Source organism: Protopterus annectens, chromosome 5.part1, assembly GCF_019279795.1.
Source record: "Protopterus annectens isolate FY-2018-M chromosome 5.part1, PAN1.0, whole genome shotgun sequence".
Taxonomy (NCBI): Eukaryota; Metazoa; Chordata; order Ceratodontiformes; family Protopteridae; genus Protopterus; species Protopterus annectens.
The window spans coordinates 532,882,743-532,901,476 of NC_056736.1; the positions used below are offsets into that span (position 1 = coordinate 532,882,743).

General features: G+C 35.6%; 1 protein-coding gene across 1 annotated transcript in view; it reads right to left on the reverse strand.

The window, feature by feature from the left end:
* The window catches only part of CCDC191 (coiled-coil domain containing 191), a 1,143,870-nt gene that overhangs the window by 350,047 nt on the left and 775,089 nt on the right, over positions 1–18,734 (reverse strand). Inside the window, exon 11 of the mRNA XM_044073155.1 lies at positions 18,094–18,200. Within this exon, the coding sequence (XP_043929090.1) occupies positions 18,094–18,200 (107 nt within the window). The remainder of the gene's footprint in view (positions 1–18,093; positions 18,201–18,734) is intronic.

Sequence of the window (18,734 nt, forward strand, 5' to 3'; positions counted from 1 at the left end):
ATTAATGTGAATATGAACATTTTCCATACATTCAAAATATTTCAAGGAAAAATCATAATTTTTGTGTTACAAAGTACAACATTCATCTGAGGAGATATTCACAACTTCTCTGGTAACCAGGCATTTGAAATACTGAATCTCATTCAATTTGTCCATGTGCACCATGCCAGTGATATGCACAGAAATCTGATAATTATGCTAATATGCATGTTTTATTACTGAACAAGTCTGAATATCTACCAAATGGTAGCATGCAGGCAACTGGTATCAATGACAACTTTTGCAGCATTATTGAGGCTTTCATTTACTACCATGCAATCACCTTATGGTTTATGTTATTAATATAATTATTGATACATGCCACACATCCATAGTATTTCCAGCCAGAAAACATATATCATTTTTGAGTTATCAAGCACCCCATTCATCTAAGGAGCCATTCATGTCCTCTCTGGCAAATGGGCATGTGAAATACTGAATCTCTATCCGACCAAGTGCATACTTTCAGAGATATGTACAGAAATATGATAATTTTGCTAATATGGATATTTTATTACTGAACAAGTTTTAATATCTGTCAAATGTTAGTACACAGACAACTGGTATCAGTGACAACTTTGGCAGTACTATGTAAACTTTCACTTCATACCATGAAGTACCATGTAATCACCTTATGATTCAAGTTGTGAATATAATTATTGACACATTCTATACAGTCATAATATAGATAGTCAAAGAAAGGATACTTTTTCCTGTTACCAAATACCCCAGTCATCTGAGGAGCTATTCAAATAAGTAAAATAAAAAAATGTTATTTCATATATGCATGGCATGAGCTCTGGAATTCAAAGTTTAAATTAGTAACCTCTTGGATAGTTAACTAAGAAAAACAGTGTCAGCACCTCTCCAGCAATATTAGCAAGACATGAGCCCTGGAATTCAAAGTGTATTATCACTAACCTCATGGGTAGTTAAACTAAGAGAAACATTGCTAACACCTCTTCAGCAATATTAGCAAGAAATGAGATCCAAAATTCAAAGTTTGCCATTAGAGGTGCAGCCCAATGAAGTTGGGACTTATTTAGCACATCATCTGTCTGGCATTAAATGCTGTTTGTAACTTGATGAAATTCTCAAATTGTGTGATGTAGATTAACTGCAAAATCATTATGTCATACATTAATTCTCTGCAAATAAAAATAAGGCAGGAGGTAAAAACTGGAAAACAGCAAGAAGCAGGGCATTGCAGTGCTGCCATGATCACTGAGAATCTAAAGATAACCCATGCTTACAATACTATTAGTAAAGGAACCATTTTGCATCAAGATCCTATAGATTTTAATACTAAAATCTGAAAAAAGCAGTAGATAGTCCATTTTTTATTGTAATAATACTCTGCGGACTGGCTGGCATTAGGAAATATGGACATTCCAGAGTCAATGAGGACTCCACTTGGGATACTGCACCTTAGAATGCTTTGGCATGTTCAAATACTGCCCAGTACCACTCACATTTTTGAGTATTATTGTTTGCTTAGCACCACTTGCACAAAGTTTGATAGTGGATATTAGTCACTTTACATAACTTAATTTTGTTAAATTCTAGACCTAAAAGGGTCCCAGATCTCAGCTGGCCTATTTAAACAAAAGCAATCCTAAATATCACATCTTGGTGTTGGGAAAACAGAGAAGAACGCAGGCTGTCCATCACCAGAACTGCAGAAGTAGACATACTGAGACAAAAGCACTTAAAGGAAAATGATCCAGAAGCAAAAATTAGCGTTGGGGGTTAGAAGGAAAAGCAGGAAAAAAGCAGGTAACTGATGAAGAACCAATGCTAAAGATGAAGAGGGTAGAGGTATCCAGCTGCAAGTATGAAAGACTCACCTACAGCGTGAGAAAAAAGCTAACCATGCTTAATTGCCAGAACATTATATTACATAATGTGAAGGCAAAAAAGAGATAATGGAATTTTGTAGTCCATTTGGAAATGAATATATATAGCATCCACCTCTGCCCCAGACCTTTTTCAGCTGACCCAAGCCCTCTCATGGACCACTACAGATTCACCTAACTACCTAGACAGGAAGTCTGTTGCAAGAGTTCATAACTCTCTATGAAAATTACTTTTTCTGGTTCAAGTTAAAGACAACATATTCCTGGCTGCCCCATCCTTTGCCATTTGGCCTTGTCTACACACCTTCAGTCTTCCATATAGCACTCTGTATCAGTGTCATGCACCCTCTTTCTACCATTATTCAATGAATATAAGTTCTATAGTAAGAGATGCTATTTCTGCTCCATTCTCTCAATCCTGCAATGACCCTCATGCTGTTCTTCTGGAAGTTTTCCCATTTTATCTCCTTTTCTTTGAAGGGTCTTCAGAACTGCAAAACAATACTCCTAGGCCTGTGAACACACACACACACACACACACACACACACACACACACACACACACATACACATGCCCACACACTAAATCACTACCTACACCTTACATATCTATACACACACATACACACACACACTTGTATATATATATATATATATATATATATATATATATATATATATATATATATATATATATATATATATACACACACACACACACACACACACACACATATATATATGTATGTGTGTGTATATATATATATATATATATATATATATATATATATATATATATATATATATATATATATATATAGACAGAGAGAGAGGAGTGCTACAGAATCCTGAAAGCCCAAAATCCTGAAGTCCAAAATCCTGAGACCAAAATACTGAAAGTATAAAATACTGAAAACTCAAAATCCTGAAAACACACAGGATAACAACACTTAGTATATTCCAGCACAAGTACATACAGAAACATATTACCCTTCAACTATATGCAGGGGGGCAAGCCCCACTGCACCCCCTGCTACTTAAATATATCAACTCCGAAACTGCACTTCACTACACTAAGTGCAATCTTGGAGTTGATATATTTAAGTAGCAGGGGCACATGGGGGGTGCAGGGGGCCCTGCTTATACTTGGAGAACAGTAATATAGTTTGTGTTTTATTTGTTTCTGTATGTACTTGTGCTGGAATATAGTAAGTGTTGGTATCCTGTGTGTTTTCAGGATTTTGAGTTTTTTGTATTTTGAACTTTCAGGATTCTGTAGTGCTTCTATATATATCCATGTACAGTATATATACTCATACAAACAGTGGATATAAAAAGTGTACACACCCCTGTTAAAATGCCAGGTTTTTGTGATATAAAAAATGAGACCACAATAAATCATTTCAAAACTTTCCCCACCTTTAATGTGACCTATAACCTGTACAATTCAATCGAAAAATAAACAAATGTGTTAGGGGAAAAAATTTAAAAAATAAAAAACATACAATAAGCTGGTTGCATAAGTGTGCACACCCTTAAACTAATACTTTGATTTCCTATAATCACTGCTTGCTTACTGTCATCTAAATAAACTCTTACCATAAAAAGCTAGAACTACAGGTTCAATTTCAATTCTTCATTTAAAAGCCTTAAAAGAGGCTACATATAATGGTCACAAATTCATGTCTGCCTTCAAAAATCCTACAAATAATAATATAATATTTTTTGCTTATTTACTCGCTGTTTGTTAACCAGGTAAGAAAGGTGGTTCAAAGACCCCCTTTAGTCATGACCTGGGCCCATAAGGCATTTTGTAACAGATTTACAATTTCTTACATGATACAACATGGTATATCTTGTACCATTGCAATTACATTTATACAGCATAACTAAGACTAATCACTTAGTTAATAAGTTTAGATAAATACACATTAACCAAAGGAACTTTCAAGATGGCTGCACATTGAGTAACAGCTCAATTCTAGCTCTCCCAGTGTGAAAACAGAAACTTAGCAAAGAAAGCCAGTGCATTTATATTTCTGGGCAAATTTCATTAACTGGCTAGTAAGTGCACTGCCTGGATGCCAGGAAAAAAGAAATACAGAGGACCTTAAATAAAATCAGCTACAACAGGGGAGGAAAAAATACTGATTGGGAAAAGTACTGCATCTGTTCAGCAAAAAGCACTACAAGCTCCAGACACGACTTCCAGTAACCTAGAGGAAAATATAAGGCAACTGGACACAGACCTGATTAAAATAAATTAAACACTGATGGTGTATATTAACTCATAAAATAAATGCTGGAAAATGGAAGAAGTTTTAAACAGATATTCAGATGAGGTGATAAAACTGCAAAAATCAGATGCTGAAATGAAGAAAAGGCTGACTGAATGATATTACTCAAGAAGAGATATTAAAAAATAGAATTAGAGGGCAGGGTACATAGGCAGGACAGCAGTAACTTTATTCCACTATTCAGGAAATGTCAAGAAGCAGGCATGAGATTCAACCTGCTGCACCCATCTATGTTAAAGTACATGCTAAGGAGGAAATACAAAAGTCTGTCCAACAGAAAGTGAGCTGTGAAAGAGAAGGAGATTCTGCTTCTTGTTCTTCTGGTCATAAAGACAACGGAGAGACTGTGCCAGTGAAACCTTTTCCAATGTTTCAATGGAAAATGCTTGAGAGAAGGAAAAAGCACAATAGTCTTCTAGAAGAATCAAGAGTACTTTGGAAATTAAGCTGAGACAGCATTTAGGAGATGGAGATGGACAGGAATACAACCAGCAACTCGGAAATTGACAAATGTGTGATTACAAAGCAATGATTATATTTGTGAAACATGACAGAACAAGAAAATTTGGAATTATTAGACTCTTTTGCTCTCTGTTAAATTTATAGGAAACTCTAAAGCGGGAGGAGGAAGAAAGTAAACTAAGTAAAACAGGACTTTTTTCTTAATGGTACTGTTTTTATAGTACTTGACTTTCTCTGCATGTTATAAAGTAAAATTTCTCAGTTATTTTTAAGTGCAATAGGAATATTAATGTAAGCAGGTGCTCCTGTTTTTTTTTCCTTCTCCCTTCTTCACTCTTTCTCTTTGCTCAGTTTTAAAAAATGTAGGCACTGCAATGTAAAAAAAAGAGAGAGAGAGAACAAAAATTTGGTTAAAAGAGCATGGTAAAAAATAGTGTGTGTTTTTCCTCAATTTTGCACAGGGGAATGGCTGGATTAAAGCCCTTAGCCTGATCTAGTAACACATTTAAAGAGAAAGCAAGTAAATGAAAAAGAATGCTGAATATTAAAAAGCTTCATTTTTTCTAGTTAATAAATGTAGATTTAGTGGCAATTCTGTATCTGGTCCTCATGTCTCCAGGAGAAAATCTGATAACGAGAAACGGCTAGGATGTTCTCTGAGAGCATGCAAGTGTTTACTCATCTGGGAGAGCTATAAAAATAAGACAAAACCAGACAGCACTTAGTTGGAGCACAGGCTGCACCCGTGCATCTCAGTGGATGTGATGCTTTTTATGTAGGGATGACTATACGTACTCTCATGGAACACATCAGGGAACATATTTATAGTATCAAGACAAAGGATTCAAGAAACACTTTATTTAAACATGCTTTAACATGTGAAAAATACAAAAGGTTTTTATTTTCTGTATTAGAAATAGTAAGTGCAGACCATAGGGGTGGTGATTTTAAAAATCACCTGGAACAAAGACAGAGACTTTATGGCAAATAAAGTTGGGCACAGATAGACCACCCAGAATAAATTATTCAATAAATATTAAATGTCTTCTGAAATATAGAAAATTAAAAGTAACAAAATGACACAAGTATGTTTTTTATTAAAAGGAAAAAAGTTTTTATTGGTGGGTTTAAAAACTTTTTAATTAATTGTTTTAATTAATTGATTAATTATTTTATTGGTTATAATGGGAGATGCTATTTAAGAAGTGGTTCAGTTTCTCAAATGTTTATGTTTTCTGATGAAAGATGTATAGAGCTAAAGATAGTCCCGAAAGGATTGAGGTTCTTTAAATGCCCTAATGGAATAACAGCATCCGACCCGTTTTTTTTTTTTTACAGAACTGTCAACTTTCTTCAATGATGCAGGGCTGAAACTGTTACAGTTATTAATTGATAACAAGGGGTGTAAAATAGTGTGTGTGAAGGAAGAAATTTTAGTTCTGGATAGTGACGTGTCTTCCTTAATGGTCAAGGTGGAAAGTCAGCATGTATATGACCAGATGTTATCTAAAGTAGAAAGGTATGAAAATGATGTCATTGCACGTAAACATGGCAAATTGCTAAGAGTTTTAACAGCATATGAGTCATTTGAGACCAATAAAGTAAAAAAAGACAATAAATAAGTGACTAGACAAGGGCAGAATTTCAAGATTGCCTTAAAAAAGATTTGGGCAAGTGCTGTGAAGGATAAGGCAGTTTACCAATCAAAGAACACGGCCGTAATGATGACATTTTTCAGGTCCGAGGTTACAAATGATCCTCCCACAGGAGATGGTAAAGAGAAGGAAGTAGAGATGGTGTCAGATTCACAGAGCAATGGTTTCCTGAACACAAATACGAATGCATTAAGAAATTGTAATGGTACTAGACTGAAAACTTTTTTAATAAATAGCAGGACAATGAAAACGAGATAATTGAGAACAGGGGAGCAGTCAACCTTGGAGTCCTCAACGGACGAACTGTAAGTCAAAATTATGATGAGTTCAGTATTATTAATTTAAGTGACATTGTTTTAACAAACGACCAGCATAAGGTCCTTACGTTTGGTCTGAACTTTGTGCCTACAAGGAAAGCATATTATTCTAGAACTGTTGTGGACATTAAGTTGTTTACTCAAAAACTAAATTTAGAGTATTTGTTAAAAAATGTGAATAACACTGTTAAGAAATTTGTTAAACCGTCTTGCTTTACTCCAACTTTAAACCATACAATAAGTGTATTTGAAGAAGTGTGTTTAAATGAGGTGAAGAACACATTAGAAGTAAACAGAAAATGGCATGATAATTTAACCAGGAATGAGAGAAAGGCCTTATTGGAATTGAAAAATAAGTGTGAGTTAAGGTTCATGAAAAGTGATAAAGGTGGGAATATTGTCATAATGACTAACAAGGAATATACCAACAGTATGTCTAAATTATTAGACAATAAGGAGGAGTATCAGAAAGTGACAATGGCTGAGATATTTACACCTTTTGTATGAGGCATTAATGAATGGTGACACAGATTTTGAAATGTACAATTTTTGTTTGAATGAAAAGCCGAAAATGGGGGTATTATTCGGTATCCCCAAGATTCATAAAAATAGGGCGGGCCCACCATTTAGGCCAGTAGTGTCAACTCAAAATTCAATTATAGAAGGCATAGCAATGTTGGTAGATTCATTGTTAAATCCCATAGTACAAAGGCTACCCACCTATCTGAAAGATTCATGGGATTTTTTAGAGAAAATTAGAGTGTTTACACAAGGTTTTATTTTTGATCCTGAGAAGTGATTTCGTTATACACATGTATTCCTCATGAAGAAGGTGTTGAGGCTGTTAGAGCCTTCTTGTCACAGAATATGTGTTTTACTAATGATGAGACTATTTTTTTGTAGCATGATATTTGAATTGTTAAATAACTTTTTTACATTTAATAAAGATTATTACAAACAAAGAAAAGGGGTAGCCATGGGGTCTCCTGCAGCACCATCCTATGCCAATTTGGTAATGGCATGGTGGGAAGACACTACTTTACAAGAGATAAAACAAGAACTTTTGATACATTATTATGTTAGATTTGTGGACGATTTGTTTTTTTTTTTATTTTAGAAAGAACTCAAAGAGATGTGGAATTGTTGATATCCAAATTAAATGAAAAATCAAGTTTTATAAAATTGGTTAAGGGAGAAGCAGGTCACACTATGAATTTTTTAGATGTTAATATAACATGGGATAATGAATTAAAACAATTTAATAGTAAGATTCAAAGGAAAGATACTTTTACAAATGGTTACTTACATTTTAGAAGTTACCATCCTTCACATGTCAAGAAGAATATACCTAAGGGACAATTCATTCAAGTAAGTCGCATGACTACTGATGAAAATGAAGTTATGAGGGAATTTGAATTAGTAACTAATTTATTTAGAAATAGAGGATATGACAAGAGATATTTGAAAGAATTAAGTAGAGAAATTTTGGGAAAAAGAGGTTTATTTTATCCTAGCTAAAGAGTGCCGTATAGTCACAATGTACAAGCAAGATCGAAGGCAAGTGTAAAATCAGGTATAATTTGCACTTTAGATATGACATCTGATAGTGGTACAACTCGTCATATTTTAACAAGCAATTGGAAGATATTGGAAGGTAATTCTGAGTTAAAGAAAGTCATAAGAGATCAACCTAAGGTTGTACATCATAGTTTTTTCAACTTAAAATATTTACTACAAAAAGGTGGTAGTTCAAATTTGGTGAAGGAAGGTAATCTTATTAAAGCTAGTGGTATGCACAAATGCGGCCAATGTAGCTTTTGTAGATACATTCTGGAGGGACCAATCTTTATGTTAGGACATATTAATGAAACTTTTAAAGTTCCTAGATATTTATCTTGTAAATCAAGGGGGTGGTTTATATCAGTATTTGTAGTGGATGTGATGCTTTTTATGTAGGGATGACTACACTTACTCTCATGGAACGCATCAAGAAACATATTTATAGTATCAAGACAAAGGATTCAAGAAATGCTTTATTTAAACATGCTTTAACATGTGAAAAATACAAAAGGTTTTTATTTTCTGTATTAGAAATAGTAAGTGCAGATCATAGGGTGGTTATTTTAAAATCACCTAGAACAAAGAGAGACTTTATAGCAAATAAAGTTGGGTGCAGATACACCACCCGGAATAAATGATTCAATAAATATTAAATGTTTTTTGAAATACAGAAAATTAAAAGTAACAAAGTGACACATGAGTATGCTTTTTATTAAAAGGAAAAAGTTTTTATTGGTGGGTTTAAAAACTTTTTAATTAATTGTTTTAATTAATTGATTAATTGTTTTATTGGTTATAATGGGAGATGCTATTTAAGAAGTGGTTCAGTTTCTCAAATGTTTGTGTTTTCTGATGAAGTCTTGGTAGATGAAAGCATTAAATAAACTCTACACTAAAGTGTGGAATTATTCAGTCTTCATTCAGCCTTTATTGACCACTGGGAGCCTGTATTTTCTAGGTCTTGTTTTGGTGATACTGGTTACACTTTTTTTGTTATTTAGAGCTTATCTGGTGCTGACATCTCAAGAATCACTCCTTGCTTGGTCGGGTCTGGTCTCAAGCCTGTAATCGTGAACAAATGACCTACGTATGTATCTTCTGGAAGTCTGAATTTGCATTTTAGAGGACTGAGCTTCAAGTTTACTTCACATGCTCTATCTAGAACTTTCTTGAGGTTTCTGCCATGCTCTGCTTCACCACTGCCTCAAACCAATAAATCATCTACTATTATGGCACAAGGATAACCCAAAAATATTTGCTCCATTGCATGCTAAAAGTCCTCACTTGCAGAATTTATTCCAAATGGCATCCTTAGGAATCTGTACCTCCCAAATAGAGTACCAAAAGTAGTTAGAAATGAAGATTTGTGAGCAAGCATCACTTGCCCAAATGAACTCCTTGCATCCAAGAAAGAGAAAACAATAGCATTTGATATTAAGGCTGCAACCTCTTTGACTGTGCACATTGGATGATACGGTCTCTTTAATGCTTTCTTCAGATCTCTTGGGTCAATATATATTCTGATTTTGTCTGAGCCTTTTCTGTGACCTGCTACCATGGATGCACCCATTCAGTTGGTTCTGTGACTGGACAAATCACATCTTGCTGCACCATTTTATCCAACTGAGTTTTAACTTTATCTTGCATAGCTATCGGAACTCTTCTTGCTGGTCTGACTACTGGAGTGACCTTGAGGTCTAACCATGTAATACACAACTGGATGTTTGCCTAACTTGTCATCGAAAACATCAACATACTGTGAGAAAAAGGCTTCAGAAAAATTAGAACTCGGAAATGCACTTACATGATGGACTTCTTTATCAATAGAAAGCAGATTCATTCTTAAACTGTCTTTGAGACCCAATAAAGATTGCACTGATCTTTGGACTACATAGAATAACAAGTTGCAACAGTTCTTGGCCAAATAACATGAAAGCATCACTGAACCTTCGGTTTGAATTTCTTCACCTCCATAAGCAACAGGTCTCACACTGCTGTCTACATTGAGTTGTTCATTAGTTCTCACTTTAGCAAATGTGTCTGCTGATATAACATTACACTTTGAATCAGTGTCAACATTAAGCTCTGTGGATTTTCCATTAATCCGGACAGTACAAAATATTTCACTTCTTGTTAATAAATTCACTGCATCAACTCTTTCATCAAGCAATGATACACCATCTACATAGAAAGTTGTCTTCTTTGGCTCTACTTGATCAACTTGCTTTTGTGTGTGACCTTTCTTTACAACTGTGTGAAGCTTACTTGATTTACAAAACTTTTGGACTTTTTGACTAATGCTCTGTTTAGACATTTACAAATACATAATGACCGTAATTTTGGCTTCATAGTTATACAACAAATGTTAAAAGTTGTATAGGGTAAGAGAGTAGCTGAGCATTTGGATATTTGTGAACTCAAATGGCAGCTTAGGTTGAATGCCACCAAGTACTCCACTATTAATGAAACTGTTAGTATTAAATGTGTGCTTAAGATGAAACATTTGAAGGGTTAGTAGATCAAATATATGGTTTCAACATTTCTGTAAGGGTTAGTTCTGATTGTGAATTAACATAATTAAGTTTTTAATTGTTCTATTGATAATTAAATGTGCATTAATTATGTGTTAATGATATAAAAATGCTGGGTTATTTTCATGTTCCAGTTCTTCACTAAATTCAGCCTGTACAACAATATGATAGTTTTTAATTGTTCTATTGATAATTAAATGTGCATTAATTATGTGTTAATGATATAAAAATGCTGGGTTATTTTGATGTTACAGTTCTTCACTAGATTCAGCCTGAACAACAATATGATAGTTTTCACCTTCTCCTTCATATACTGCAGGTGCATACACAAATGAACACTCTCTTTCTATGGCCTCTGACCCAGCTAAGTTTAACAAAGTGAATGTCCTGGTGCATGCATCTCTATCTGTATAAGCTGCTTGTATAAAAATATCGTACTCTTGCTCAAATATTCTCCAATTCTCTGCAATATTCTGATCAAATACAAGTGGTAGGGGTTTTCAAAATCCGTCTGCCATATTAACACATACTAGTGAAGGGTTTTGCAAATAAGCACAAACATACACTCATGCATATATGCCAGAAATTTATGCCAGTATTTGTAACCTTGTCCAATGCCTTTGTGCTTATACCTTTTGGGCTTTTCAAAATAATGCTAATGAACAAACCTGTAGTACCTTTGGGTTATTGAACTTTGCGAAATAAACTTCTTGGGTGCTTTAACACTCTTGTAAAATTGTTTTGCAATACAAAATGCTAAAGTCATTCATCATCATTTTGCTAAAGTCATCTATCATCATTTTAAGAAATATCTCAAACAACTTTACTATGCGAGTGAAACAAACTCTCAGGCACTGTAATATTCTTGTAATATGATTTTGCATCGAATCACCTCTTATCAGTGTAAGAATCATATCAAATAAATGGACGAGGCAAATAATCTGGACCTCTCGTGCCCAAAACTCAATAACATTTCGAAGTAGTTGCATTTTGCTAATAACTGCATACTGCACACTGAAGTGTCCCCAAAATGGCGATACCTTGCTAGGCAACTTTTTACAGTGCAAGAAACACTTTGTAATGGTGGAACTTTGTGAATAGACCCACCCAGCACAAGAAACTTAAAAAAATGGCTATACTTTCACTGTATTTCATGAAATAGTTGCACTTCATACACAATAAACATTTCAAAATACATGAACAATAATAAGCACACACTGTAAGCACTTTTACACACTTTGAGATAACTTTGAATAACTTTAGTTATGCCCTTGATACAATATGAAGTCATAGTTATGGCAAAACATAGCACTTTGCCAAAACACATGCAGTCATCTTGCTTTATTTTTGCTTAATGTACCCTTTTTTTTGCCCTTATTATATTCGTTCTGCTCGTTTAAGCCCTTTTCATGCCCAATGTACTTTTCTTTTCTTGTGTTCATTTTACTCTAAACATCCCCAGTTTTGCTTTAAAAATGCTCATTTTGCTTTACTGTTAATCATTTCATCAAATACCTTTATTTTAAACATTTCTTTTTAGCCAGGATAAACGTTTTGTGCCTTCTGCTTGCTCAATAATGCTGTTTGTGCCCTTGTAATGCCTTGTTTTGTCTCTTCTATCAAATTAACAGTTTGTGCTACTTCTCATTACCTTTGATTCTTTTCTGGCTCGTTTTGTGCTCATTTTTCTTAGTTTTACCTTGATTGTCTTCTCTGCACCTCATGGCTCTGGATCTTATTCTCTTCGATCTCGGTTCTGACACCATGTCGCTCTCCTACTTTGGACACAATAGAAAAGTCTTTGTGGGTTCTGTTCAAGCAGCTTTATTTTATACAAACACATCACTACAGAAGTAACTTAAGTAACTTATATAAAAACTAACAACTGCGATCATGCATGCTCTTAGTCTGGCTGCTCTTACAAAATGGCACTAGGGATTGCACATGTTTAGAATTTATATGTGCACGTACAGCCTTGACATGTTTCTTAAAGATACAGCACACTTCACTTGCATTCTGATCTACACAGTAAAGCAAAACGTTTTGTAAAATGTGACATAGGCTCCAACAGATATGACAATAAGTAACTGTGTAGAAGAACTACCTTCCAAACAGTGTATGCATGTAACAAAAAAGCTTGAACTAGACATTTAATGAAAAAGCTGTTATACAGAAAATGTGGGAATAACTTTTTAATACAATGATGAATTCTGTAATGTCTTTAAATATCAATGATCTCATAGCTAAATACAAAAAAGAAAGAGTAGTCAACTATATTAAAAACTGGATAGTGCAAACAGCTATGCTACAGGAGACACATCTGGAAAGAACTGAACATATGAATTTGATAAAGAAAGGTTTTCAAGGTGGTTTTTCTGCAGAATAGCTAGGAAAAAGGAAAAGATGAGTACTTATATTAATTGCAAGAGGAGCTCCAATACTGGTAGAAGAAATTAAAAAAGATAATAATGGTAGATTTGTAGCACTAAGGAGCTACTGGCAAGGGAGGAGGATTACACTGGCATGTATTTATATTTCACCTAAAACTGCTACAATGGTGCTTAAGAAAATTCTGGGAGAAACAGTCAGCTTTCAGCAAGCAATGTTACTTATAAGTGGGGACTGGAATTCATTTGCAACAGTGAAGATGTGTCTGGGGTCCCAGAAGGAAAAATATAAGAAACGAGGGTAGATTTTTGAAGAAATTTATGAAAATATTTGGCATGGAAGATGTGAATTCAGTACTAGGAGTCTGGAGTGAATTTACATATTATTCCCCAAGATACAAAAAAAATCGGGCTAGGCTAGACAGAGTTTACATTTCACAGGAAGATGTGTATTTAATTGAAGGTCTTGGTACGCACCCAATAAATATTTCAGATCATGTGCCAATAATAACTAAAATAAAAACACAGGGTAATGAAATAAAAATGAGACACTGATGCTTTCCCACCTATTTTTGAAAAGAGGAATTTAAGGAATGGGTAGTGGAAATTATTCAGAAGCTATTACAGATAGAAATTTCTTCTGAATAGATAGCTAGAGAATAGGATAAAATTAAAGTGGAGTTTAAAAATAGAGTGGAAATAAAATAAAGGGAGATATGGTTAAGACGTAACAAGAATTATTTAGAGGGACTGACACGTTAATGTATTGCAAAATAGGGGGAATCTCACAGAACAGGAAGAGAAGCAACCACAGAATGCTAAACAGAAAATAAGGGAATACCTCGATAATATGCATGAGTTTAGAAATATTGCTGTTAAGCAACTGTTTTTTGATAATAACTCTTACAGCACAAAAACTTTTAGCAAAATAATTCAGACAACAGAAACTAGAAAGGGCTGTTGCCAAGCTTAGGAAGTCTATAACAAGGAAGATAAGAAGAGAAGTATTAGAAATATTTCAGACATTCTATGAAAGTCTGTATAAAGCAGGTAAATATGGAAATCAAGAAAAGGCAAAAATGGAAATGTTAATGGAGAAATTAAATATGCCAAGGTTAGACTTAGATGAGAATCAATTACCAACAGTTAGGATAGGAGATGAGATAAAAATGGTGATGTATAACCAATCTACAAGAAAGTTTCCAGGAATAGATGGTATTCATGTAGAAATTAGGTGGGAAAAAAATGACAAAAATCTGGAAGGTTGTGTTTAACAGAATTTTAAGAGGAGGAGAAGTAACACATCCCTCCCACCCCCGTCCCTGTAAAGGTAACCACCATGAAAAACTTCTCCAAAGCTAACTTTGGGCTCCTAAAAACAAAGGTGGCTAACTTCACAGCACCCATGCAAATAGAAAATAGTTGCATGACTGCCAAATCATACACCAATGCACTGTACGAACACGTACACAAAAGCATGGATCTCGCCATGCCCAATAGAACCAAGATGCTCTCCTCCAAAAAAAGGAAGCCAATCTAGTGGTCCCCTGCCATAAACAAACTCTACAACAGAAGGAGGAAACTGATGTGGAATAAGGTGAAGTCCCAAGACTGGAAAAACTCCCTTATTAGCCTCAACAAAAAGTTGAGATCCCTCATCAAATCCTCTAAAGCTAGCTATGAAAACAGAATTGCAGCAGATAGTAAAGATAACAACAAGGCCTTCTGTAGTTATGTAAAGAATCTCCAAGGCAATACCCAGATTTCCTCTGAGCTACTGCACAATGGTACCTCCAACACCGAGCCAACAGATATTGCCAATGTACTGGCCGACAGATTCAGTGCCAACTTTACCCCCCCCCCCTCCAAAGGACCAATCACAATACCAGTAGATTGCCAGGCACCCAGTATTACTGCTGCACAGGTTAAAACAGCACTGTCCAAGGCCAAGAATACAGCTTCTATGGGGACCTGACAATATCCCTGGCTGTGTTCTACATGAACTACAGAGTAAATGGCACCTCACCTGTGTACCCTGTTCAATCACAGCCTCACCTCAGGCTTTGTCCCTACAGAATGGTGCACTACTACAGTCATCCCTCTCCACAAAGGAGGAGCAACTACAGACCCTGGGAACTATCTCCCCATTAGCCTGACTAGTCTGATACGCAAAGCTATGGAATGCATCATCATGGACCTAATAAATAAGGATATAGGGAATCTCCAAACTCTGGATCCCACACAGTTTGTTTTTGTGAAGGCAGATCATGCCTGCTCAACTTGGTCGACTTCTTCGAGTCAGTCACCAGAGCTGTGGATGAAGACAAGGTGGTTCATACAGCCTACCTTGATCTGGCCAAGGCCTTTGATACCATTCTCCACTGAGGAATCATAGAAAAACTCACTAAGCTAGGCATCAACCCCTATATCACTAGGTGGGTTGCAAATTGGCTCACAGATAGAACTCACAGTGCGGAAGTAGCTGACTCCAAGTCAGGCTGCCGACCAGTCACGAGTGGAGTTACACAGGGATCAGTCCTGGGTCCTCTCCTGTTTGGTATCTATTTCTCAGAAGTCCAGGCCAACATGAAGGGACTCTGGCTGACAAAGTTTGCAGAAGATTGTAAGTTGGGGAGCCATCATTAAGTGATGTTGATATCCTACAGAAAGGCCTCGCTGAGACCAATGACTGGTGTCAGAACCATGGCCTTAAGCTCAATGCCAAAAAATGTGTCATCATCCCCTTTAGGAAAAACCCAATTCCCACGAATTACCACATCGATGGTAGTCCACTGAACAGAGACGGCATTATAAGAGATCTGGGAACACAGGTTGACAGCAACCTCTCTTTTGACCACCACATTGCAATTGTGGTCACAAAGTCCTTCTATATGGCACATCTCATTACTAAGGGTTTTGCATCCAAGAAGAAAGAAGTCATTGTCTCCCTCTACTCTTCCCTAATTAGGCCAATCATCGAGTACAATGCCCCATTTGGCATGTACCTCACTAGACACCTGAAACAACTGGAGAGGCCACAAAAGTACCTCACAAAGAGGATCCTAGGCCTTAAATACTTGTATTAGATGGACAGACTCAAAAAATTCCAACTATTCTCTGTTTCATATCGCCTACTTAGAGGTGATCTCTGTTTGACTTACAAAGCCATGTCTGACCCAGCTCTGTTAGAAATGCTACATCTAAAGAAATGCCAATCCCTCCATACCACACACTCCAGAGACCTCAACCTCATTGCCACAATCAACAGAATGTCCTGGAGGGACAGGTTCATAACCCAGAGACTGTCCATGTTATGGAACAGACTTCCCATAAATGTCAAACAGAGCACCTCACTGGCCCTCTTCAAGAGAAATCTTGATGAGTGGATGGGAAATAGAAAATTCACCCCGGGGATCACTCCAGTGGCTCTACTCGACAGAGGCACTGGGAACTAAGGTCAGGTGGCACGATGCCAGGGTAATCCTATGGGCTAGGCTTGCAAAGGCTCCAGGGCCATTACCTAGTACACACCTATGAACTTCCTAGAAGAAAGCAGTGGTAGCTGTAATACCTAAGGAGGGTAAAAATCCAACAGATCCAGCTTTATACAGGCCCATTTCAATACTAAATCATGACTATAAAGTGTTTATGTCTATAATGGCTAAAAGAATGGCAAAACGTAAGCCAAAACTGGTAGATATGGATCAATGTGGTTTTGTGGAGGGCAGGCAAACATTCAACAATATTAATAGAACACTGACGATCCAGACGGAAGCAGAATGTAAGAAAATACCACTGTTGTTGGTGGGTCTTGATGTAGAGAAAGCGTTTGACAGAGTAAGCTGGGACTTTATGAGCAGGGCAGTGGAAGCATTTGCATTCCTTGACAAAATTATAAGGTTAATTACGAGGATATTTGCGGGATCAGAGGCAAAAATTAAAGTGGGTGGGTTCTTCTCTGATAATTTCTGCTTGAGCAGAAGAATCAGGCAGGAGTGTCCTCTTTCCCCTTTGTTATTTGCATTATATTTAGAACCACTGGCAAAGAAAATAAGGAACTCAGTAATTCAAGGATATAATAGGTATGGTAGTTAAGAAAAGTTGACTCTATTTGCAGATGATATTACATTACAGTGTTGTGGGGATACAAACTTAATGAAGCTAAAACAAAGGCAACAGTGGTAAATTATGTACCCACACATGAATTGGTTCAACAATATCCATATTTATGGGGACATGATAAAATTAATTATTTAGGAGTATGGATTAAAAATGATTCAGGTGTGGCAGCTAAGGGTATGTGGGAATAGACTACTCAAAGATAATACAAAAACTGAGGAATTAGAAGCTCTGTTATATGGATAGTAAGATACAAGCAATTAAAATGTTTTTAGTTCCTTTAACCTAAACCAACTGTACTAGAAGTAGTGACTATAGTAATATAGATAAACAACTGAAATTGGGATCTTTAAAAATGGTAAGAGCAAATTACATAGGAAAAATGGGAATTGTAGGAACAATACATACAAGGGAGGAATAAGGTTTAAATGAAGGAAGGATATGAATGTTTGACTGACAATGATTGGGTAAATTATCAGTGATGTATAATGTTTGCAAGTGGAATTATATCAATATGGTTTGTGACGTAAAATGATTGCAACTAAGATTATATCAATATGGTTTGTTTTCATTTATATAAATATATGATTGTCTATGTCAAAAGTGGCAATTTAATAAAAATGTTTCTTGTTTAAAAAAAACACTATAACCAAAGACATAACACTGTTAATCATAGTAAATCAACATGACACAAACTTATGCATGCAGACTAATGTAACTGCCTGGCCAAGTGAAGCAATGCTTGTGTTAACTTGCATTTAAATCTCCAGCATTGACTGCAACACTATATGATATGTTTGCACTTCTTTATTAAGTTTATACTATACAAAAAAGAAGTAGCAGCATGTCAACACTATTAAAAGTAAATACCTTTTACAATTGGATGAGGTGAAGTCATGGAGTTTGGAATCCTTCTAGAACTAGATGGGGAACTCTCAGTCTCTCCTTGATGAGCTTCTAACTCTGTAGCACAAGAACTTTGAAATAAAAAATGAAATACACCATTTCATTATTTGCAGTATTATACAAGGTTCAAAAGCACATGGCTATAACTTTTAAATTCTAGCTGGTCTCACTCAAATGCCAGTATTATATGATCCTAATATTACTATTTCCTCACTATAACATTACGCACCTCATAACAACCACACTTGCTCAAGCCTCACTCTTATTTTCACTTAATTTCATGCTATATCTTGTCCTACAAGATTTGTTACCCAAGCTTTAACTCTGTTAATACCTAAGTATTTAAACTCTTTAACAGTTTAACTCTGTTCTTTCCAGCTTTTAAAACCATAACCTTCCCTTTTTAGTTCTACTATAATTTGTTATGGGTAGCCTTTTTGTTACCCTTCTTCTCAGAAAGTACAGTCACATGAGTGAAAATAAAAATTAATTCTCAAGATACACTACAACAGCAAGGGGGGGAAATGCAGTCTAAATTTGTATAAACTAACTGAAATGGTGATTTTAATGTACACACACACACACACACACACACACACACACAC